At 40.4% G+C, this 24,471-nt stretch overlaps 1 protein-coding gene across 1 annotated transcript in view; it reads right to left on the bottom strand.

Moving 5' to 3' along the window:
* SETD4 (SET domain containing 4) overlaps nucleotides 1–23,537 on the bottom strand; it is an 84,691-nt gene extending 61,154 nt beyond the window's left edge. Inside the window, exons 1-4 of the mRNA XM_053705949.1 lie at nucleotides 23,361–23,537; nucleotides 22,497–22,606; nucleotides 21,867–21,962; nucleotides 10,531–10,568 (exon numbers count right to left, since the gene is read on the bottom strand). Of these exons, the coding sequence (XP_053561924.1) occupies nucleotides 10,531–10,568; nucleotides 21,867–21,962; nucleotides 22,497–22,569 (207 nt within the window). The 5' untranslated portion in view covers nucleotides 22,570–22,606; nucleotides 23,361–23,537. The remainder of the gene's footprint in view (nucleotides 1–10,530; nucleotides 10,569–21,866; nucleotides 21,963–22,496; nucleotides 22,607–23,360) is intronic.
* Between the last annotated feature and the right edge of the window lie 934 nt (nucleotides 23,538–24,471).

The raw sequence follows: 24,471 nt of genomic DNA, 5'->3' as shown, positions 1-24,471 counted from the left end.
GTCCCAGACCGCACCCCAGCCTAACAGACTGGCATCGGTCGTTACAATGATCCACTCTGGTCTGCGGAAACATATTCCCTGAGACAGGTGATCCTGAGACATCCACCAGAGAAGAGAATCTCTGGTCTCCTGGTCCAACTGAATTTGAGGAGACAAATCTGCATAATCCCCATTCCACCGTTTGAGCATTCATAGTTGCAGTGGTCTGAGGTGGATCCGAGCAAAAGGGACTATGTCCATTGCCGCTACCATTAGTCCGATTGTCTCCATGCACTGAGCTACAGATGGCCGAGGAATGGAATGAAGAGCTCGGCAAGTAGTTAACAGTTTTAACTTTCTGACCTCCGTCAGAAATATTTTCATTTCTACCGAGTCTATCAGGGTTCCTAGGAATGGAGAGAACTCTTTTTTACGTTCACCTTCCACCCGTGAGAACTCAGAAAGGCCAAAACGATCTCCGTGTGAGACTTGGTTCTTTGGAAAGTCGACGCCTGAATTAAGATGTCGTCTAAGCAAGGTGCCACTGCTATGCCCGCGGTCTTAGCACCGCCAGGAGGGACCCTAGCACCTTTGTGAAAATTCTGGGAGCAGTGGCCAACCCGAAAGGAAGAGCCACAAACTGATAACGCTTGTCCAGAAAGGCGAACCTGAGAAACTGGTGATGATCTTTGTGGATAGGAATATGCAGATACGCATCCTTTAGATCCACGTAGTCATATATTGACCCTCCTGGATCATTGGTAAGATTGTCCGAATGGTCTCCATCTTGAATGATGGGACTCTGAGGAATTTGTTTAGAATTTTGAGATCCAGGATTGGTCTGAAAGTTCCATCTTTTTTGGGAACCACAAACAGGTTTGAGTAAAACCCCAGTCCTTGTTCTGCAATCGGAACTGGGTGGATCACTCCCATTTTAAGTAGATCTTCTACACAGCGTAAAAACGCCTCTTTCTTTGTCTGGTCTGTAGACAGACGAGAAATGTGGAACCTTCCCCTTGGAGGGGAGTCCTTGAATTCTAGAAGATATCCCTGGGTAACAATCTCTAATGCCCAGGGATCGTGAACATCTCTTACCCAGGCCTGAGCGAAGAGAGAGAGTCTGCCCCCTACTAGATCCGGTCCCGGATCGGGGGCTACCCCTTCATGCTGTCTTGGTAGCAGCTGCAGGCTTTTTGGCCTGTTTACCCTTCTTCCAGCCCTGGTAAGGCTTCCAGGATGCCTTGGGCTGTGAAGCGTTACCCTCTTGCTTTGCAGCTGTAGAGGCTGAAGTGGGACCGCTCCTGAAGTTACGAAAGGAACGAAAATTAGCTTTGTTTCTAGCCTTAAAGGGCTTGTCCTGAGGGAGAGCATGGCCCTTTCCCCCGGTGATTTCTGAAATAATCTCTTTCAATTCTGGCCCGAAAAGGGTCTTTCCCTTGAAAGAGATATTTAATAATTTGGATTTTGACGACACATCGGCCGACCATGACTTGAGCCAAAGTGCTCTGCGCGCCATAATGGCGAAACCTGATTTTTTTGCCGCTAACTTAGCTAATTGCTAAGCGGCATCTGTGATAAAAGAATTAGCCAGCTTTAGAGCCTTAATTCTATCCATAATTTCGTCATATAAGGTCTCCGTCTGGAGCGACTCCTCCAGCGCCTCAAACCAGAAAGCCGCTGCAGTAGTTACAGGAATAATGCAGGCAATAGGTTGGAGAAGGAAACCTTGTTGAACAAAAATTTTCTTAAGTAAAGCTTCTAACTTTTTATCCATAGGATCTTTAAAAGCACAACTGTCTTCAATTGGTATGGTTGTGCGCTTAGTAAGTGAAGAAACAGCCCCCTCTACCTTAGGGACCGTCTGCCACGAGTCCCGCCTGGGGTCAGTTATGGGGAACATTTTCTTAAAAATAGGGGGGGGAACAAAAGGGACACCTGGTCTATCCCACTCCCTAGTAACAATATCCGCAACCCTTTTGGGGATCGGAAACGCATCAGTGTATACAGGGACCTCTAGGTACTTGTCCATTTTACACAATTTCTCTGGGACCACCATAGGGTCACAATCATCCAGAGTGGCTAATACCTCCCTGAGCAATACGCGGAGGTGTTCCAGTTTAAATTTAAACGCTAATGAATCTGACTCTGCCTGATGAGAAACCTTTCCTGAGTCGGAAATTTCTCCCTCAGACATCAAATCCCTCACCCCCACTTCGGAGTGTTGTGAGGGTACATCAGATAAGGTTACCAAAGCTTCAGACTGCTCATAATCTGTTCTTAAAACAGAGCTATCGCGCTTTGCAGGAAAAACTGGCAGTTTGGATAGAAAGACCGCAAGGGAATTATCCATGACTGTCGCTAGTTGTTGCAATGTAATAGGGGCAGACGCACTAGAGGTACTAGGCATCGCTTGAGCGGGCGTAACTGGTTGTGACACATGGGGAGAGGTAGGCGGACTATCCTCATTACCTTCAGTCTGAGAATCATCTAGGGCCACACTTTTAAGTGCAACAATATGATCTTTAAAGTGTATAGACATATTAGTGCAATTGGGACACATTCTGAGAGGGGGTTTCACCATGGCTTCTAAACACATTGAACAAGGATTTTCCTTAGTGTCAGACATGTTTAACAGACTAGTAGTATACACAAGCAGGCTTGGAAAACACTTTAATCAAATAAAAAACACAATTTGAAAAAACGTTACTGTGCCTTTAAGAAATAAAAAGAGCACACAATTTTACAAAACAGTGAAAAATGCACCAATCTTTTTGAAATTTTCACAGTATGTACCTAAGGATTTAATATGATTGCACCACAAGTTTCAGAACGATTAACCCCTTAATGCCCAAACCGGAGCAGCCTAAAGCCAACAACCGGTTAATTAACTACAGCACCTTGCCACAGCTTACTGCTGTAGCCCTACCTGCCCTTAGGGATCAGATTTGGGGGAATAAAGCTTCTTTTAGGCCCTCAATAAGCAGCTGGACCCTCCATGTGAAGCAGCATGAACAGTCTTTCAATTCTAAGTGCGCATCTGAGGCGCGAAATTAGGCCCCTCCCACTCCACTCCGGAGTTGTGAGGCCTACAAAAATCACTTCTAAGTGACTAAATTTATGCCATGTGGATAATAACCCCAGTAAAACACTCCAAAGTGCTTAAAAAAGTGTCTCCAACGAGTATTTCTTAAATAAATAATCGATTGCCCTGCATTAGTGTCAACCAGCCTATTTAGCCCTGTTATGTAAGCATTCAATTCTATACTAAGTCTCAGAACATAGCTTACCCTCCCCACATGGGGATCTTGTCAGTCTTCTAGCATTATCTCAGTCTTGTCTAGAAATAATTGACTGAACATACCTCATTGCAGTCAAGCCTGCAAACTGTTCCCCCCAACTGAAGTTTTCTGGTACTCCTCAGTCCTGTGTGGGAACAGCAGTGGATTTTAGTTACAATAAATTAAAAGAGAGAAGAGCTCAACCTGGGAACGAACAATAGCATAATAGCTTGTTCTATGGCTAGTTACCACCCTAGAAGCAGCCTCTTTTTGCTCAACATGTGCCTTTCACAGAGAAGAACTTTCCTGTAGCATATCAGTCTGATCCTGACTTAACAGTGCAGTCCAGCCCCGAAATACCAGGCAATCCCTCTCTGAACAAGGGAAACAGCAAAACCCCAGACGTACGTTTCGGCCTAGTGTGGGCCTCGTCAGTGAGGTGCAGCCATAACTCTCTAGGCACACTGAGCAACGGGTCCATGTCTGGATTCCCGCATCACACTTAGGGAGACTTCCCCAAGTGTCATAATTTGCATAAATTAAAAGAGAGAAGCGCTCAACCTGGGAACGAACAATAGCATAATAGCTTGTTCTATGGCTAGTTACCACCCTAGAAGCAGCCTCTTTTTGCTCAACATGTGCCTTTCACAGAGAAGAACTTTCCTGTAGCATATCAGTCTGATCCTGACTTAACAGTGCAGTCCAGCCCCGAAATACCAGGCAATCCCTCTCTGAACAAGGGAAACAGCAAAACCCCAGACGTACGTTTCGGCCTAGTGTGGGCCTCGTCAGTGAGGTGCAGCCATAACCCTCTAGGCACACTGAGCAACGGGTCCATGTCTGGATACCCGCATCACACTTAGGGAGACTTCCCCAAGTGTCATAATTTGCATAAATTAAAAGAGAGAAGCGTTCAACCTGGGAACGAACAATAGCATAATAGCTTGTTCTATGGCTAGTTACCACCCTAGAAGCAGCCTCTTTTTGCTCAACATGTGCCTTTCACAGAGAAGAACTTTCCTGTAGCATATCAGTCTGATCCTGACTTAACAGTGCAGTCCAGCCCCGAAACAACATGCTAAAATCATTTTCCTCTCAGCAGAATTCTTCATCACTTTTCTGCTAGAGAGTAAATAGTACAAACCGGTACCATTTAAAAATAACAAACTCTTGATTGAAGATATAAAACTACAATTCTAACACCACATTCACTTTACCCTCCCGTAGAGAGACCCTAGTGTTTAGAGCCGGCAAAGAGAATGACTGGGGGGTGGAGCTAGAGGGGGAGCTATATGGTCAGCTTTGCTGTGTGCTCTCTTTGCCACTTCCTGTAGGGAATGAGAATATCCCACAAGTAAAGGATGAATCCGTGGACTGGATACACCTTGCAAGAGAAATATATAGTTTTGATAGGTAAATATAAAAAGACTCTATTTCTGTTTAAATGTAGTGATGGCAAAAATGCTAAAAATACTCTGGTCTTTTAGGGAAGTTTTTGTCTGAAATGCCCGGTCCTTAAGGGGTTAAAAATGCATGTACAAATTATTCTCAGGCTAATCTTTGCTCTGAATACATCAATAATTTATTTAGAGTGTAATGTCACTTTAAGGAAAAATAAAATTTATGCTTACCTGATAAATGTCTTTCTTTCCGGACATGGAGAGTCCAAAACGTCATTCCAATTACTAGTAGGATATTCACTCCTGGCCAGCAGGAGGGGGCAAAGAGCACCCCAGCAAAGCTCTTAAGTGTCACTTCCCTTACCCATAACCCTCAGTCATTCAGCCGAAGGGAAATGGAAAAAGAAGATAACACAAAAGTGTAGAGGTGCCTGAGGTTTAGTAAAAAATACTGTCTAATCTAAAGGGTGGGGTCGTGGACTCTCCATGTCCGGAAAGAAAGAAATTTATCAGGTAAGCATAAATTTTATTTTCTTTCCTAAGACATGGAGAGTCCACGAAATCATTCCAACTACTAGTGAGAACCAATACCCAAGCTAGAGAACACGGAATGAACAGGGAGGGAGAACAAGACAGGCAGACCTAAACAGAAGGCACAACTGCTTGAAGAACCTTTCTTCCAAGAGAGGCCTCAGCCGAGGCAAAAGTATCACATTTGGAAAAAGTATGCAAAGAAGACCATTTTGCCGCCTTACAAATCTGTTCCATAGAAGCTTCATTTTTGAACGCCCAAGAAGAGGAGACAGCCCTCGTGGAATGAGCAGTAATTCTCTCAGGAGGCTGCTGACCTGCAGTCTCATAAGCAAAACAAATCATACTTCTCAACCAGAGGAAAAGAGAAGTAGAAGTGGCCTTCTGACCCTTGTGCTTTCCAGAGAAACAAACAAACAGGGCAGAAGACTGACGAAAATCTTTAGTAGGCTGTAGGTAAAATTTTAGAGCATGCACAACATCCAAGTTATGCAAAAGACGTTCCTTATGAGAAGGAGGATTAGGACAAAAGGAAGTAACAACAATTTCCGGATTAATGTTTCAATCCAAAACCACCTTAGGGAGAAACCCCAATTTAGTACGAAGGACCGCCTTATCCGCATGAAAAATAAAATAAGGCGAATTACACTGCAGAGCAGAGAGTTCAGAAGCTCTACGAGCCGAGGAAATAGCAATAAGAAACAAAACTTTCCAAGATAACAACTTAATATCTACAGAATGCATTGGCTCAAACGGAGCCTGCTGCAAAACTCTAAGAACTAGGTTAAGACTCCAAGGAGGAGCAACAGGTTTAAACACAGGCCTGATTCTGGCCAAGACCTGACAAAAAGATTGAACATCTGGCACATTCGCAAGACGCTTATTTAAAAGAATAGATAATGCAGAAATCTGACCCTTCAGAGAACTGACTGACAATCCTTTCTCCAGACTTTCCTGGAGAAAAGACAAAATTCTAGGAATCCTGACCCTACTCCAAGAGAAGCCGTTCGGTTCACACAAATATAGGTATTTGCGCTATACCTTATGTTAAATCTTCTGAGTAACAGGCTTGCGAGTCTGAAGCATGGTATCAATGACTGAGTCAGAAAACCCACGCTTAGCCAGAACTAATCATTCAATCTCCATGCAGTCAGCTTCAGAGAAACGACATTTGGAAGGAGGAAAGGACCCTGAGTTAGAAGGTCCTTCCTCAGAGGTAACCTCCAAGGAGGAAGAGATGACATCTTCACTAAGTCTGCAAACCAGATCCTGCGAGGCCATGCAAGAGCTATCAGAATTACAGACGCTCTCTCCTGTATGATACGAGCAATGACCCATTGAAGGAGAGCAAACGGAGGAAACCGGTATGCCAGACCAAAATCCCAAGAAACCGCCAGAGCATCTATCAGGGCAGCCTGAGGATCTCTTGACCTTGAACCGTACCATGGAAGCTTGGCGTTCTGAGGAGACCCCATCAAATCCAACTCCGGCACCCCCCACTTGAGGGTGAACCTGGAGAACACATCCAGATGGAGAGCCCACTCCCCGGGATGAAAGGTCTGTCTGCTCAGAAAATCTGCCTCCCAGTTGTCCACTCCTGGAATGTGGATGGCAGACAGGAGACAATCTTGAGCTTCCGCCCACTGAATGATGCGAATCACCTCCTTCATGGCAAGGAACTCTGCGTTCCTCTCTGGTGGTTGATGTAAGCCACTGAGGTGATGTTGTCCGACTGGAATCTAATAAACCAGGCTCAGGACAACTGAGGCCAAGCCATCAGGGCATTGAAGATCGCTCTCAACTCCAAGATGTTTATGGGGAGAGAAGACTCCTCCCGAGTCCAAAGGCCATTAGCCTTTAACAAGTCCCAGAATGCTCCCCAGCCTAGCAGGCTGGCGTCCGTGGTCACAATCACCCAGGAGGGTCTCCGGAAGCATGTGCCCTGAGACAGATGATCCTGAGAAATCCTCCACGAGAGAGAATTTCTTGTCAACGTGTCCAGATCTATCCTCTGAGACAGATCCGAATGGTCTCTGTTCCATTGTCTGAGCATGCATAATTGTAGAGCTCTCAAATGGAATCAAGCAAAGGGAATGATGTCCATGGAAGCGACCATCAGACCAATTACCTCCATGCATTGAGCCATTGATGGCCGAACAGTAGACTGGAGAGAGAGGCAAGAAAAGAGAATTTTGGATTTTTTGGATCTGAAAAATCTTCATAGATAGGGAATCTATGATGGCCCATAAGAAACACACCCTTGTAGTTGGAACAAGGGAACTCTTTTTCCAGATTCACTTTCCATCCGTGGGAACGTAGAAAAGACAACAAGATCTCTGTATGAGAGTTTGCTAGTTGAAAAGATGGCGCCTGAACCAATATGTCGTCCAGGTAAGACGCCACTGCAATTCCCTGAGACCTGACAACTGCCAAGAGAGCCCCCAGAACCTTTGTAAAAATTCTGGGAGCTGTGGCAAGGCCAAACGGAAGAGCAACAAATTAAAAGTGCTTGTCTAGAAAGGCGAATTTCAGGAAATGGTGATGATCCCTGTGGATGGGAACATGAAGATATGCACCCTTCAGGTCTATGGTCGTCATGAATTGACCCTCTTGGACCGAAGGAAGAATGGAACGAATAGTTTCCATTTTGAAGGACGGTACCCTGAGAAATTTGTTGAGACACTTTAGGTCTAAAATGGGTTGAAAAGTTCCCTCTTTTTTGGGAACCACAAACAGATTTGAATAAAACCCTAGACCCTGTTCCCTTACTGGGACTGGAACAATCACTCCCAGGGAGGAAAGGTCCTGAACGCAGCTCAATAATGCCTCTCTTTTTACCTGATCCACAGATAACCTTGAGAGGAGGAATCTGCCCCTGGGAGGATGAGTCTTGAAATCTATTTTGCAACCCTGCGATACTATGTCCACAGCCCAAGGATCTGGGAAATCGCAAATGCAAGCTTGTCGAAACAAGGAAAGTCTGCCCCCCACTTGATCCAATCCCGGACCGGGGGGAGATCCGTCATGCTGACTTAGTCTCAGATGAAGGCTTCTTTGATTGCTTCCCCTTTTTCCAAGACTGATTGGATCACCAAGAGGACTTGGACTGCTCCGGCTTGGAGGAGGGGGAGGAAGACTTTTACCCTTGAAGTTATGAAAGGAGCGAAAATTAGAATTTTGACGTCCCTAAGGTCTATTCTTCTTGTCTTGTGGTAGAATACAAACTGCAGGTTGCCATTGTAGACCCTGATTAATATACATTTTCTTTAAATAAGCCTACAGCTTTTTGTCCATGGGATCCTTAAAAGAACAGCTATCCTCTATAGGAGTCATAGTTCTCTTGGCCAGTGTAGAAATAGCCCCTTCTACCTTATGCACCGTGCGCCATGAGTCTCGAATGGAGTCAGCAATAGGAAACATCTTTTTAAAGACAGAAGACAGGGAAAAAGGAATCCCTGGCTTATCCCATTCCTGTGAAATTATCTCTGACACACAGTCTGGAATAGGAAACACTTCCACAAGGGAAGGAACATCATGATATTTGTTAAGCTTACTAAATTTTTTAGAGTTGACAGCAACAGGATCATAGTCTTCCAAAGTAGTCAATACCTCCTTTAGAAGTAAATGAAGGTGTTCAAGCTTAAATCTGAAGTTTACTTCTTCAGAATCAGTCAAAGGATTTATACTGTCAGAATCTGAGATTTCACCCTCAGAAGCTACCGAGGTATCCTCCTCATCAGACTTATGAGAGAGGTCAACCTTCACAGCAGCAGATGGGACAGACACTATCTGATACTTACTGATACTTACTATCAGAAAAATGTTTTGATTTCCTCTTGCGCTTTCCCATCTGTGCAGCAAAATCTATTGGGCAAATACACTCCTCCAGGAGACTGAGAGGAACCACAGGGCACTGTATGTGATGCCATTGAGGCTTGGGACGTTTGAGGAGAAAGCTGTGGCATAACCTGAACAGCATTATCCTGGAAGACAAAAGGCTCAGAGGGCAATAATGTGTCTTTACACTCTAGCGTTCTAGCTAAACATGAAGAACAAAATTGCATAGGCAAAACAATTTGGGCATCTAGTCACAATAAACATCTATCAATATAAATAAGACTTCTGTTACATGTCCATAACTGAAAGAATTCCCAAAAATTAAAGGAATGGCAAATACTTTGAAAATGACACTGTCACTTTAAGAAAAAAAATGTTATTTCCTCAGAGCTTATATGCGCTCAAATTAATCCTTAGAACAAGAGAAACAAAATAAGCGCCTCTACACCTCAAACAGTCTGAGGTGCCCTACCTGAACCTTCAAAGTATCCCAAATTTAGACTGTCATGAAAATGTCCTGCCGATCATCAAGTGAGCCGTCGCAGAAGAAGCCGGCACAGTAATGATGCCGCTCCGCTCAGAGACTCAAGCGGATGAGTGGGAAGTCCCATGACCGGCAGAAAAAGAAACTGCTCAGCAAGTCAAAAGAGCACGTTTCTTATAAAACAGCCGAGTAAGACCGGAGGATTAAATGTTGAGCCCAACATTCCAAATCCCCAAAAATAACATAAATCCCACTTAAAACATAAGTTATCAGCCACAGAATAAACTTCCCATAAACAGAAAGGTAAGATTAACCCCTTAGTCTCAACACATACAATAAGTGTCTGCATACTGCCTATTTAAATGCTATATAAAGGATTAAACATGTCCCAAATAAATACTGCAGAAAAAATCTTCTCAAGTGCAAGTCTCCAATACCTAGAAGACAAAAGCACTTACCTGCAAATCCAGCTGTCAGACAGGAAGACAGCTTACAAGGCGTGAAAGGACACATACTCCTTACAGAGACCTGTAGAAAAAGAAAGAACAGAGTAACCAACTCTGGCTTTCTATACCGAGGGCAGCAAATATGTTAGAAAACAAAGCAAGAACCACCTCACCACTTTCTAACTGCTTAAAGCCACCACTACTCTACTGAAGAGATTGACGTGGACACAGCTACACTCAAATCCTTGCCTGCAGGGAAAAGTACCCAAAAAAGGAATAAAATCTTCAGACACCGAACTTCACCTCCTCCATTGACAGAGGCAAAGAGAATGAGTGAGGGTTATGGGTAAGGGAAGTGACACTTAACAGCTTTGCTGGAGTGCTCTTTACCTCCTCCTGCTGGCCAGGAGTGAATATCCAACTAGTAATTGGAATGACGTTGTGGACTCTCCATGTCTTAGGAAAGAAAAACTATTTTACACAACATTGTCACTTTAATTTGTTATTGGACCTCACATAAAATAGAGGTTACAAAGTTTAATCTCTCCAAACCTCTCTGTTACACGGTCACTAACCTGTAGGAATTTTGTAGTCATCAGTCCTCTTCCTGTATCTATAAAGTAATAACATTTGGATTACTAGATTAGAACAAATATCAATGTATCTAAAGTGATGGATAAACTGGAATATGAACAATACCCCCTTAGCAGTCATATACATATACAGTAGCTGGTTGTAGTTAAAAATGTATTCAAATAAATGTATATCCAATAAGTGACGCTAAATAAAGAAATATTGAACTGCAACCAATCAATGAATAGTTTGTGTTTCCCAGGAGAGAAGGGATCAGACCGATATGATAAGGCTGAAAAAGACTAAGTGTTTGCATTGGAAGGACAGTTAGCACTACCATAATAGTGTATGATCACATTTATTAAAGGGATACTAAACCCAATTTTTTTCTTTTGATATTCAGATAGAGCATGCAATTTTAAGCATTATATTAAATGTTATATTATCAAACAGCTTCAATCCCCAGTCCCATTTTTTTATTCCTTTTCATCTATTCCATTCACATAGCGCAACACCTCAAGAGTTTTTACACACTTACATATACACCTATTTTTAGGCGATATATCACAATTCGCTATATTACCCATTCTATAATTACTTTTCACACACAGACTGTTCCTCCAATCACAGCATGGCCTCAGGCAATAACTACCCTGGGGGGAAAGCTGTGATTGGAGGAAGCAGGATTAGTCATTGATGACATGTGAATAGAGGATCTCGAGGTGGGGGAAGCTGCTCTGGCTGTGAAAAGGAAAAAAAGGTAATTTTTTTTAACAAAACGGCTGCTTTGTAAACTTTGATGAATGAAAGTGCCCCTGTTTTTAATAGTATTTTTAAAAAACGGGCTTTCATTCACCAAAGTTTACCTTCACTTTAAGTTAGAGCATTTAATTATTGCACTGTTTTAAATACATGTAACATGTGTTTAACCCCTGCAAAGGGTCTCTAGCAGCAAGGCACTACTGAGAGCTAGCTGAACACATTTGCTGAGCCAATGACAAGAGGCATGTCTGTAGCCACCAATCATCAGCTAGCTCCCAGTAGTGCTATGTTGCTGCTGAGCATATGTACATGTGCTTGTCAACAAAGGATACCAACAGAAGAAAGTAAATGTGATAAAATAAATTAATTAAAAATTGTATTCAAACTACATGCTTTATCTGAATCTGGAAAGTCAAAGTTTACCTTTTGTGTTAGTTTAATAAATTATGTATATATTTTTATAGTGCGTGCATATATTCTATGGACTATAGGGCTAGTCTTACATTTTTCCAGGGCTGCTTTTTATTCCCAGTTCAGCCCTGGTGTTAAGCACAGTAAGGCTGGAGGGGACAGGGGCAGAGCAGCGGTGAGGGGGAATGATAAACTCCATAGTTACCAGATGTCATTTCTTTTTACGTTTTTTTCCATTATTCATTTATAAGTTTAATGTTTTTTTTAACCCAAACTGACCATAATGAACTTGGATTTTATTCGCTTTCCACTCTAGTAATGTCAAGTGTTTTCTATGTTAAAAATCCCTTCCATATCAAAACTGCTTACAGTGCCCTTAAACTATCAGAGCACTGTCAGTTTAAGGGAATACAACCCAATAGTTTAAGTACAATAGCATGGATATAGTTTAAGTACAATAGCATGGATATAGTTTAAGTACAATAGCATGTACATAATTTAAAGTACAATAGCATGGATATAGTTTAAGTACAATAGCATGGATATAGTTTAAGTACAATAGCATGGATATAGTTTAAGTACAATAGCATGGATATAGTTTAAGTACAATAGCATGAATATAGTTTAAGTACAATAGCATGGATATACTTTAAGTACAATAGCATGGATATACTTTAAGTACAATAGCATGGATATAGTTTAAGTACAATAGCATGGACATAGTTTAAGTACAATAGCATGGATATAGTTCAAGTACAATAGCATGGATATAGTTTAACTACAATACCATGGATATAGTTTAAGTACAATAGCATGGATATACTTTAAGTACAATAGCATGGATATACTTTAAGTACAATAGCATGGATATAGTTTAAGTACAATAGCATGGATATAGTTCAAGTACAATAGCATGGATATAGTTTAAGTACAATACCATGGATATAGTTTAAGTACAATAGCATGGATATAGTTTAAGCACAATAGCATGGATATAGTTTAAGTACAATAGCATGGATATACTTTAAATACAATACCATGGACATAGTTTAAGTACAATAGTATGGATATAGTTTAAGTACAATAGCATGGATATAGTTTAAGTACAATAGCATGGCTAGTACTCACCGTGCTATTGTACATGTATTTTTACTAAGCATCACTTGCTTTTCCTCTTTTGACTCCCTTATAGTTTCAGCAACGCTGATTCTTAAACAGAGCCCTGTCGTACTGGTGTGAAGGTAAAGGGCACCCCCTCTCCTGCATGCTCTCAGTATCCCTCATGAGATGCTCAGTTTTTTTTTATAAGATGTTTCACGCACAAAGTCAGCTTTTCGATTGCTTTAGTGCCTATTAAGGATTCGTGACAGTCTAGTCAAAATTAAACTTTCATGATTCAGATAGAGCAGAAATTTTAAACAACTTTCCAATTTAATTCTATTATCAAATTTACTTTGTCTCTTGGTATCTTTTATTGAAGAGTAAATCTAGGTAGGCTCATGAGAGCTCATGAGTGTGCACATGTACTCAATGGTAGCAGTGTTTTGCAGTGTTGTTATCAATAAAAATCTTATTTAAATACAGTTTTGGTTAAAATTATTTTGCGAATCAGGACAAGTAGATTGTCACGAGGGACAAGTAGGTTGGGCTCCTGCTTTAGTTTCTTGGACAAGTAGTTTTTAAAAAAAATTCCACACCCCTGTATTCTGACTAATTCTTTGGGGTTAGGACGGCTTCTTTCCTCCGCACACGGCCAGCCCTACGGAGTGTGTTTTACCCTCAGCTGATGATCATGGCGGATGTGGTGAGCCAAATACACATGAGAACATCTCCTACAAGCGCATTGAGAGCCTGTCATCAATGAGCTAACCACTGTTAAGTGTTAGCCTGCCGTTTTGCACCTATTCCTGGAAGGATGCCACCACTTTTGTGAGTTTATTTTTACTCAGTCTTCATGTTATACATACGAGATACACTATGAGGCGCCCCTTTCTCTTCTTTTGAAAAAGACTAAGGGCTAGATTGCGAGTTGTGCATTAGCCTTAAAAAGCAGCGTTGAGAGGTCCCAACACTGCTTTTTAACGCCCGCTGGTATTACGAGTCTTGAAATGACAGGCTCACCGCTCACTTTTTTGGTCAGACTCGAAAATACCGCAAATCCACTTACGTCAATTGCGTATCCTATATTTTCAATGGGACTTGCATAACGCCGGTATTACGAGTCTTCCAAAAAGTGAGCGGTAGACCCTCTCCTGTCAAGCCTGGTACCGCATTTAAAAGTCAGTAGTTAAGAGTTTTACACTACAACGCCGTAGCATAAAACTCTTAACTAAAGTGCTAAAAAGTACACTAACACCCATAAACTACCTATAAACCCCTAAACCGAGGCCCCCCCCCACATCGCAAACAATAAAAAAAAATTAACCCCTAATCTGCCAAACCGGACATCGCCGCCACTATAATAAATATATTAACCCCTAAACCGCCGCACTCCCGCATCGCAAACACTAGTTAAATATTATTAACCCCTAATCTGCCACCCCCAACGTCGCCGCCACTATATTAAAGTTATTAACCCCTAAATCTAACCCTAACACCCCCCTAACTTAAATATAATTTTAAAAAATCTAAATAAAATAACTATCATTAACTAAATTATTCATATTTAAAACTAAATACTTACCTATAAAATAAACCATAAGATAGCTACAATATAACTAATAATTACATTGTAGCTATTTTAGGGTTTATTTTTATTTTACAGGCAAGTTTGTATTTATTTTAACTAGGTACAATAGTTATTAAATAGTTATTAACTATTTAATAACTACCTAGTTAAAATTAGGGGTTAATAAGTGTAGGTAGGTGTCGGCGATGTTGGGGGCAGAAGATTAGGGGTTAATAAGTATAATGTAGGTGGCGGCGGTGTCCGGAGCAGCAGATTAGGGGTTAATAATATAATGTAGGTGTCTGCGATGTCAGGGGCGGCAGATTAGGGGTTAATAAGTGTAAGATATGGGGTGTTTAGACTCGGGTTCATGTTAGGGTGTAGACATAAAATGTATTTCCCCATAGGAACCAATGGGGATGCGTTAAGAGCTGAACGCTGCTTTTTTGCAGGTGTTAGGTTTTTTTTCAGCCGGCTCTCCCCCATTGATTCCTATGGGGAAATCGTGCACAAGCATGTTTTGCCAGTTCACCGCTAACGTAAGAAGCGCTGGTATTGAGGTGAGATGTGGAGCAAAATTTGTAAAAACCCGTAATGCCAGCGTTGTCTGTAGGTGAGCGGTGAGGGAAAACTGATCGTTAGCACCGCACACCATTACCGACAAAACTCGTAATCTAGCCATATGTGTTTGCATTGGAAGGGCAGTTAGCACTATCATAACAGTGTATGCTCACATTTCTTAAAGGGACACAAAACCCAATTTTTTTCTTTCATGATTCAGATAGAGCATGTAATTTTAAGCAACTTTCTTATTTACTCCTATTATAAATGTGTCTTTGTTCTCTTGCTATCTTTATTTGAAAAGCAAGAATCTAAGCTTAAAGGGACAGTTCACCCCAAAATTGTCTCCCCTTTAAATTGTTCCCAATGATTCATTTTACCTGCTGGAGTGTTTTAAATTGTTTACAAGTAGCTCCTTTACCCCTATTTTGGCATTTGAAATAGCTAATTTAGCCTGAGGTATCCCAACCTATACTGAAAGTTTCTATACTGGAGTATATTCTATTGAATAGCCTAAGTAAACACAGCCAGCAAAAGAGATTACACTCTCAGTGGGGGCATTATAGTTAAATAATAAAATGATAATTTTACATTGTTCTCTCTAAGTATTGAGCTTTGGTTTTCCAGACAAATATAAGATAAGGAAGCAAGTCTGTGTACATAAAAGTGATAGCATAATGAGATCTGATATTACCTGAAGCTCAACCCATTGTAATAGGCTGTGGTTTAAAAGCACAAAACCAGCTACTTCATATACACAAATAAACCGAAAATTGCAATTTCTCATAAATTTTATACTCTGCAGCTGGTATAAGAAGTAATTGAAAATACATTCATATAAAAACAATTTTACAGTGTACTGTCCCTTTAAGAGCTGGCCCATTATTATTTTTTAGCACCTGGGTAGCGCTTGCTGATTGGTGGCTAAATGTAGCCACCAATCAGCAAGCGCTACCCAGGGTTCTAAACCAAAAATGAAAGAAAAGAGTTTGGGTTTAGTATCCCTTTAAATGAGCATTTTATAAGTGAGGCAATTAGATTAGGCAAAATAACTATACTAGAATTGTACTCAATACTCACCACAGTGCTGCTTATTAAGCTTTATGAACTGCCTATTAACATCTGCTGAAGGAATAAACACTACATCAAGCTAATTTAAGTTAACCCTACTCTCTCTAATTTGTTTTCATGTATTTTAACTGAGTCCCTATACCAGATCCTGCAAATCTAAATGTTTTCAGCTCTATTTTGGTTTGTCAATTGAGAATGATTGTAGGCTGTTAAGTCCTGTATTTTTGTGATGATTTTTCCAATTATTTTATTTCTAATGTCTTGTCATTTGCTATGTGATGTTCAAGTCTTGTCAATGCTCGCTATAATTCTTAAAATGTATAGTTGACTGCATAATTTCAACCTCCTCTAAATTCTATTCTGTTTTTTTTTTTTACTTATCTCCCCCTGACCTGACCTGAATCAAACTTCCCATTTGGCCTTTAAGCTATTTGTGATCCTGCCATTAGTTAATTTAGCTGACTTTCTGGTTTTGCTTGTCAATTTAGCTGACTGCTCTATAAATTTAACACTAGTTTGGGAAATGCACTTCAATGGGTTGGCACTATCATAATAGCGAATGCTCATATTTCTTAAACGAGCATCTTACAAGTGAGGCAATTAGAATTAGTCAAAAGAATTATACAAGAATTGAACAAGAAGTGAATAAAAGAGAAGACACAAGACAAGTACTTTGTAACATTGTGTTTGGTGTGTTTCACCGATTCCCTTTTTGTACGAATGCTCTATATCTTCATATTCGTTTTTGCTACCTCTTGTATACAAAGTATATTTTTCATTTACTCCTTCCCCCTTACCACCTGCATTATTCATTGGCCCATCTCTTTTCTCCTCACCTCACTTTTGCTTTCATGAGCTTCACCCGTTCCTAAATTCACTCTCCTTCTTGCACCACATCCCAAAGACACTCCTAATACTGCAAATTTGTATCTCATCTTATGTCACTCTCCCTCTTGCTCATACTAACTGCTGGTGATATCTCTCCCAATCCTGGTCCCCCACAACTTCCTAATCTTGCCCACCCATATGTGCCTTTCCATAGATCTAGAAACTATAACTCTGGAAACGTTACTCAAGTTCCTTTTGTATCTAAAGCCAACACCCCCTTCGCTTTTGCACTCTAGAACTCTTGCTCTGTTAGCAATAAGCTCACTTCTATTCATGACCTCTTCATCACCCATTCCCATTCTGGCAGTCACAAAAACTTGGTTCTCTTTTTCAATCGCACCCTCCCCTTCTGCATTGTCACATGGAGGTCTTTATTTCAGCCACACCTCTAGGTCTGGAGAAAGGCAAGGAGGTGGTGTAGGTATTTTCCTTTCCTCTTATTGCACCTTTAAAAAAATACAACTCATCTCTTCCCTTACATTTGTTCCTTCAAAACACACATTATTTGCTTATTCTCTCCCCTCTCTCTACGTGCTGCAGTTATATATCGCCCCCTGGCTCCTCAACTCAATTTCATATAATGGCTACTTTATTTCTTCTCCTCAGACATCCCTACCCTCAATATTGGGGACTTCAACCACCCTATTGACAATCCCACTGCCCCTGGGGCAACAAATCTTCTTCAGCTCACATCCTCTTACGGTCTGTCCCAATGGATTGACTCTCCCACTCACAATGATGAAGACACCCTTGATCTGATTTTCAGCAATCACTGCACTTTCTCAAACTTCACAAATTCCCCTTCTCCTCTTTCTGACCATCATCTCCTCACTTGCAACATCACAACACTTCCTCCTACTACTCTCCCTCCTTCTAACCTTCTAACCTTCACACCAAACTTGTTTAAAAAGAAAATATCTTTATTACCCATTCCCAGTTTTGCATAACCAACACTGTTATATTAATACACGTTTAACCTCTGTAACTACCTTGTACCTAAAGTCTCTTCAGACTGCCCCCTTATCTCAGTTCTTTTGACAGACTTCCAGTTTAGCCAATCAGAACTGAATTATAAATAACTCCACTGGAGTGAGCATAATGTTATCTTTATGATACAAGTACTAACACTGTGAAAAACTGTAAAAATGCACTGAGTTTCTGCCCCTATATCTTCCTCTCACCTCACTACCTGTCCCATTGATCCCATCACCTCAGAACTACTGTCCTCCCTCTCTCCTACTCTTACTCCTATCCTCACACAATTTCAATCTCTCCCTCAGCACTGGTATGTTTCCCTCATCCCTTAAACATGCAATAGGTAATCCTTCTCAATCTGTCTGCAGCCTTTGATACTGTTGACCACCCTCTAATGCTCCAAACCCTCCAATCCTTTGGCATCTGCGACATACGCCTCTTGTGCTTCTCCTCCTACATGTCTAACCAGACCTTTAGTGTAGCCTTCTTCTCTGGTACATCCTCTGCTCCTTTACTAATTTATGTTGAGGTACCACAAGGCTCTGTCCTTGGTCCCATTCTCTTCTTAATTTATACGTTATCCTTAGGTTTCTTTATAAAGTCCCATGGGTTTCAATATTGTTGGTATGTTGATGATACCCAAATCTTCCTCTCTGCACGAGACCTATTTCCTTCCTTGCTAACTTGTGTTGCTAACTGTCCTAACATTTCATCCTGGATGTTCTGTCACAGCATTAAGCTAAATCTCTACAAAACTGACCCCCCCCCCCCCCTTCTAACAATATCTCTATTCCCCAACTTTCTATAATTGTTGATAACATCATTACCTCAACCCCACATTCCCAATGTCTTAGGGTTAACTTTAGATCTTTCTTTCATTCCCCACATCCAGTCTTTGGCCTGCTGTTTCCACCATAAAACATCTCCAAAATGTGCCACTTCACACAAGACATAACCAAGATTTTAATTCACTCTCTCACTGGTCTTCCTACCTGCCGTCTATCTCCTTAAAAATCCATAATGAATGCCTCTACTAGGCTGATCTTCCCTAGACATCGCTCCTCATCTGCTGCACCTCTCTGCCAATCCCTTCACTGGCTTCATCTAACCTCCAGAATAAAACACAAAATCCTGACTCTGACATTCAAGCAGTCAAAATCACTGCTCCTCTCAGACCTCACCTCCAGATACTCTCCCTCCAGTCCCCTTCGCACTGCTCATTACCTCCTTGTCTCCTCTTCTAGTTACCTCTTCCCATTCCTGTCTACAGGACTTCTCCAGATTGGACTCTAGCTTGTAGAACTCTCTACCTTACTCCACAAGACTCTCCCCTATTTTACAAAGTTTCAAGCACTTCTTAAAGACACTACTGTTCAGGGATGTATACAATATACACCAACATTTCCTTACCTCCGTTCGTCTTCTCCTTTTTTCACCACTGAAGCACTTAACATGTAAGCCTACAAGCCCAGCTACCTTTCATATTAGAACTGCGAGGCAGAATATGTTGGCACTCTACAAATAAGTGATAATAATAAGAATCTCTGAGGTTCTTGGTTTATTATCGCACATGTTCTCATGTGAACAAACTGTCTTTTCTAACAGGAACTGATCTAACATATACTTATGGCAATAAATAGAATGAAATATTAACAAAACAGGGGCAAGATAATTATAGTTATTACAATGCCATCTAAAGCTATTTGTATATCTTTAGTCATGCTGTGCTTAAATGGGGATATATATATATATATATATATATATATATATATATATATATATATATATATATATATACCTATACCCCAAGCACAAGTCTTTAATATCCCTTTAATAAGACTAAAGCCAAAGATTAAGAAGAGAATCTATATTACAGATTGAAGAGCATTGTTTTTGAGGCTGTAGACACTGGCTTCAATCTGCATGAATTTGCCAGTCTGCAGATTAAAATCCATTAACTCTATAAATTTGTAACCCACCCATATCCTTACTCTTCTCATTTAACCTTCCCTGTCCAATTTCTGTAACATAGTTTCTGCACCACATCCTTCACACTGTACAAACCCCTCTTTCTGCCCCTTGTCTCTCTCCCTATAACTCTTTAGTCATCCTACATGCTTTCCCCTTCTCTTCCTCCTCATCTTTCTAACACAAAACATTTTGTTCATATCTCTATTTCCCTCACACTCTTTTCCTTCTTTAGACCCTTCATATGAACTTTCTTTCCCTCCTACACCGTCTTTCCCTTTTTCATGAACCCCCTTTTCCCTGCCTATCTCCTACATCAACTTTGCTGTCTAATCTATTTCCTTTCCACTACCACTTCCATGTTGAGCTCCCTTCTGTGTCTCATATTTAGGAAAAGTAAAACTAGATTTAACTTACATAAAAAAAGCTTGCGGTAGCAATTAGCACTCCGAAAATTAACCAGAGATCAGATCTCTGGTTAATTTTCAAAATGTGCCACAAATGCCCCCCCCCCCCCCAAAAAAAGTGTAGTGTTGATTAAAAATAAAAAAATGTAGCATATTTATATTGTTTGATAAATAAACTGCAATAATTAGTTATGAGGGGTTAAAGTAGGCAGCTGTGGGGTGTTAGAAAAAAAACACACTAAAAAAAGTGCCTTTACATTGCGATCTATGTGGAACTGTGGTATTCCTATAATATATATGTATGTGCTTATATACATATATATCATGTATGTGGTAATATGTGTATATACACATAAATATATATGTATATATTCATATATATTTATATTTGCTGCCCATCACTGCGCTAGTTCTCATGCCGTGTCTCACTCAGACACTCCCCCATGTGATTTTAAACAACATTTCAATTCACTTCTGTTATCTAATTTGTTTTGTTCTCTTAGAATGTATTGTATGTATTGGGTACGTGTAAAGCGCGGCTAATCACCCATAAGGGTCCCAAGGCACTGCTCATTTTATCGACCTTGGAAGGATGAAAGGCTGAGTGGACCTTGCCGGGGATGGAACCTGCAACCCTTGGGTTGCTACAGAGCCACAATGCCTTAGCATGCTAAGCTATCTGTCCGGCTGAATACTTTTTTGGAAAGGATACCTAGGTAGGTTTAGGAGCTGTTGATTGGTGGCTGCCCATATATGCTGCTTCTTCAACAAAGGGTACCAAGAGAATGAAGCAAATTAGATAATAGAAGTGTAGCGGGTCTCGGTACCCCAGACTGGGTATATCCGCTAAAGTCCGCTTCCTCCCGCCAATCGCCAACCAATGAACCTCCACTGGATACCAGCCTCTATTAGAATAACGGCCACTGCAAGTTATTATAGCTACCCCCAAGAACATTAGCCGAGACTGAATGCTTGAGGGTCAAAATAGGAACTGCTTTATTGCACAGAAAACACAGCTTTTATACATTTCCAACAAAGGGGGGTAGTCACCACATAATCAATAGAAATAGTAGACAATGAGACAATCCCATCCTGACTTACAAAAGGACAATGGATGATTCACACAATAATAGAAAGACACTTTACACCTAGACTAGATATGCAGACGCATAACAGCAGGAGGTCCCAACATAAGAGCAGGAGGTTGCAATCAGCTCAAGCATTCTGAGTCTCTGAGTCTAGGGGGGGGGGGGGGGTTGGAGCAAGCAATGCTGGATTGGGCTGTCATCTTATACTACAAACAAAACACAGGGACCAAAACTCTGTTTCAGGGCCCTCCAGTTCTCAGAGTCTCTGGGAATTCATGGAAACGGGGTAAACCTGAATCCAGGGTAAAAGTACTCCAAATGTACACTGGGCATCCGGCTCCCAAATCAAAGAATCCCCTCAAGTTCCAGGATCCATAGTCGGTGGGGAGGAGGCTGGCCTGCAGTCCTCTCCAAGTACAAAAGTAACAGAAGCTTCTGTTACAATAAGTAAATTGCAAAGTAGTTTAAAATTATATTATCTATCTGAATCATGAAAGAAAAAAAAATGTGTTTCATGTCCCTTTAAATCCAGATCCTACCTGTAAACTCTGCTGTCCTCAGATGATGGTTCTGAAATCCTCTAACCTTCAGCCACCTTTTCAGTTGTACATATTCGCTATCATGGCTTTTGTTTACTATGGACAAGAAATACAAATAATCACTGTCAAGCTCATAGGGATACAGTAAGATGCCTGTTATCGGTCCACAGTCCTGAGACCAGTGCTGGGGTCACAAGAATAAATGAAGTTGTCAAAAAATTGGGAGAGGAAAGGGAAAGAGATTTGAGGAAAAAAAGTAATTTGTGGGGGAAACGGACTAAGGAATGACAGAGATTGTTTAAAAACATGCACTTGTTGACCTTATGTTACTAGGGGAAGGCTAACATTTTCAGCAAGGAGGGGTGAGGAGCTATAATCCCACTACCAAGATCCCAGATATACTTAGACTTCGATATATTCTATAGGCGGGCGACTGATTACTTTCTAACCTGGTGACAATAAAAGCAACTATCCTTGGATAATGACACTTTCTTGGCCAGTAAGATATCATAGACTGTATAAAAGGTGCCTTTTATTCAGTAACAGTTTTAACAGAGGGACTGATCTAAATATCAGTGAACAAAACATTTTAATAGAATATCTAAAAACTTTTTCTCAGGTCTATTGTACCTGCACTCTGGGTTGAGTCAGTCACCATTTTCTTTTTTCTCCTGCGCCCGGTCCGTCCTCTCTTAGATCTCATATTGCTAGTTGAGTTTTGATTTTTTTCAAAGGTGTAGCTTCAAATAGAATATGTAAAAACAAACCTTGTTTATTGTAGCCAATTTAGTCTTGAGGTACAATAGGTATCAGAATATCCTACAAATATGTTGTCTATTTATAAATTATTAATGTATATATCACAGTTTCTTTGCTGTATTAAAAAAAAATATTACGGGGAACATATTTATTGTGATATTTTTTAAATACTTATGATGAGACAAAGTTGAGACGTTTCGTCATTAAAATAAAAATTGATCTAGAACATCTATTCCCTTTTTTATTTGTAATTTTAGTTCTGGTAGAGGTATCCTTTATCATTCATAATGCAGTGTGTTGGTAGTCAAGAGTCTCTATAAACTCAATCTGATTTTAAAGCAATAACAGCATTGCTAAAATTAGGTGTTGGTGAAAACCAATTTTATTGTACACCATAAAAGCACATCACATATCAAGTTATATTTACTTCATGAGAATAACGGGGGAGCGATCAAGTTTTGAAAGTAGTTTTATTTGATTTATACATCTTTATACAATAGGTTTTTTGTGGGGGTTTATGTTTTTGTTTTGAACTGGTTTAAAAATACTATATGGATTTTTTTTTAGATATTTACATAAAAACACTACAAAGCAGCCTAACAAATATGGATTTGACAGTCAAGCCTGCTGCATTAAATACGATAACTCCAACCTAAACGATCTACTATGGCTTTTTTTGTTTTGATTTACTGAACAAAAATAATGGGCATAATGTGAATATGTTTGCGCAGGTACCTTCCTCATTGGTCCGTTTTTTACTCATTACACTATTCTGCAGCAGCTCAATGATCACTGCTAGATAAATAGTCATTACTACGCCTGTTGCACAACTCAGCTTCCGGTACAGGACCCAAAGACAGTGAAACACACATCTCACTTCCATCAGTAACTCCGCACATACGGAACACGTGGGACAAATTACCACCACTTCCGGGTTATTGGCTTTAGTCACCACCCCTAGACTTTGATTGGTCTTCCACGAGTAATGCCACTTTCCTGCCGCATATATTCATGTTTCATTCACTGTGACTGTATTACCTACCAGTCCAGAGTAGTGTACTTCGTGTGTATATAAACCAAATAGTCTGTGTGCAAGTGATCTTTTACTAATTAGCCTGCACTGACCTCTGTACCGTCTATACTAATTATACTTTGTGCAGCTTGTGACCTCTGTATTACAATAATAAGCCTGCACTGACCTCTGTACCATAATAATAATAATAATAAACAGTGTGCTTGTGACCTCTATATATATTATACCAATTAACCTACACTGACCTCTCTATAATACCAATTCGTCTGCCTCTATGTATTATATTACATCATTTGTGTACTGTGGTCTCTGTATTATATCATACAGTTTGCTGCATTTGTTCCAATTATTATAGTAGAAAAAGGGGCACCACATGATGTGAGTGAGTCTGTATTATTCAATTCAGTGATTCTTAAAGGGACAGTCTACACCAGAATTGTTAAAGGGCCACTGTAAGTAAATATTTTCTATGCACGTTACTAACTAACTACACCAAATACTCTTTTTATCAATAGCATTTCATTAACATATCTCTACCGTATATCAGAAATCTTGTCTGCAAATTTAATTGTTTTCCAAACCCACTCCGTGGGTATCCTTTGCTCTGTACCAATACGTTTACAATACCTAGGTTTCAAAATGGCGCTTTAAACACAAAGTTATTGGTTTAAGTATTTTGAACATGCAGTGCTGAAAATAGTGGGCAGGATAACGTGACATCATCGGCGAATAAAATATATAACTTTTAGAACGTTATGAAACTTCGTTTTGGAGAAAATATAGGTCAGTAGGTTTTAATTAATGTTTATTAAC

This window comes from Bombina bombina, chromosome 3 (assembly GCF_027579735.1).
Source record: "Bombina bombina isolate aBomBom1 chromosome 3, aBomBom1.pri, whole genome shotgun sequence".
Taxonomy (NCBI): domain Eukaryota; kingdom Metazoa; phylum Chordata; class Amphibia; order Anura; family Bombinatoridae; genus Bombina; species Bombina bombina.
Note: the sequence above shows the minus strand (reverse complement) of the source record. Positions and strands in the feature narration are given on the sequence as shown.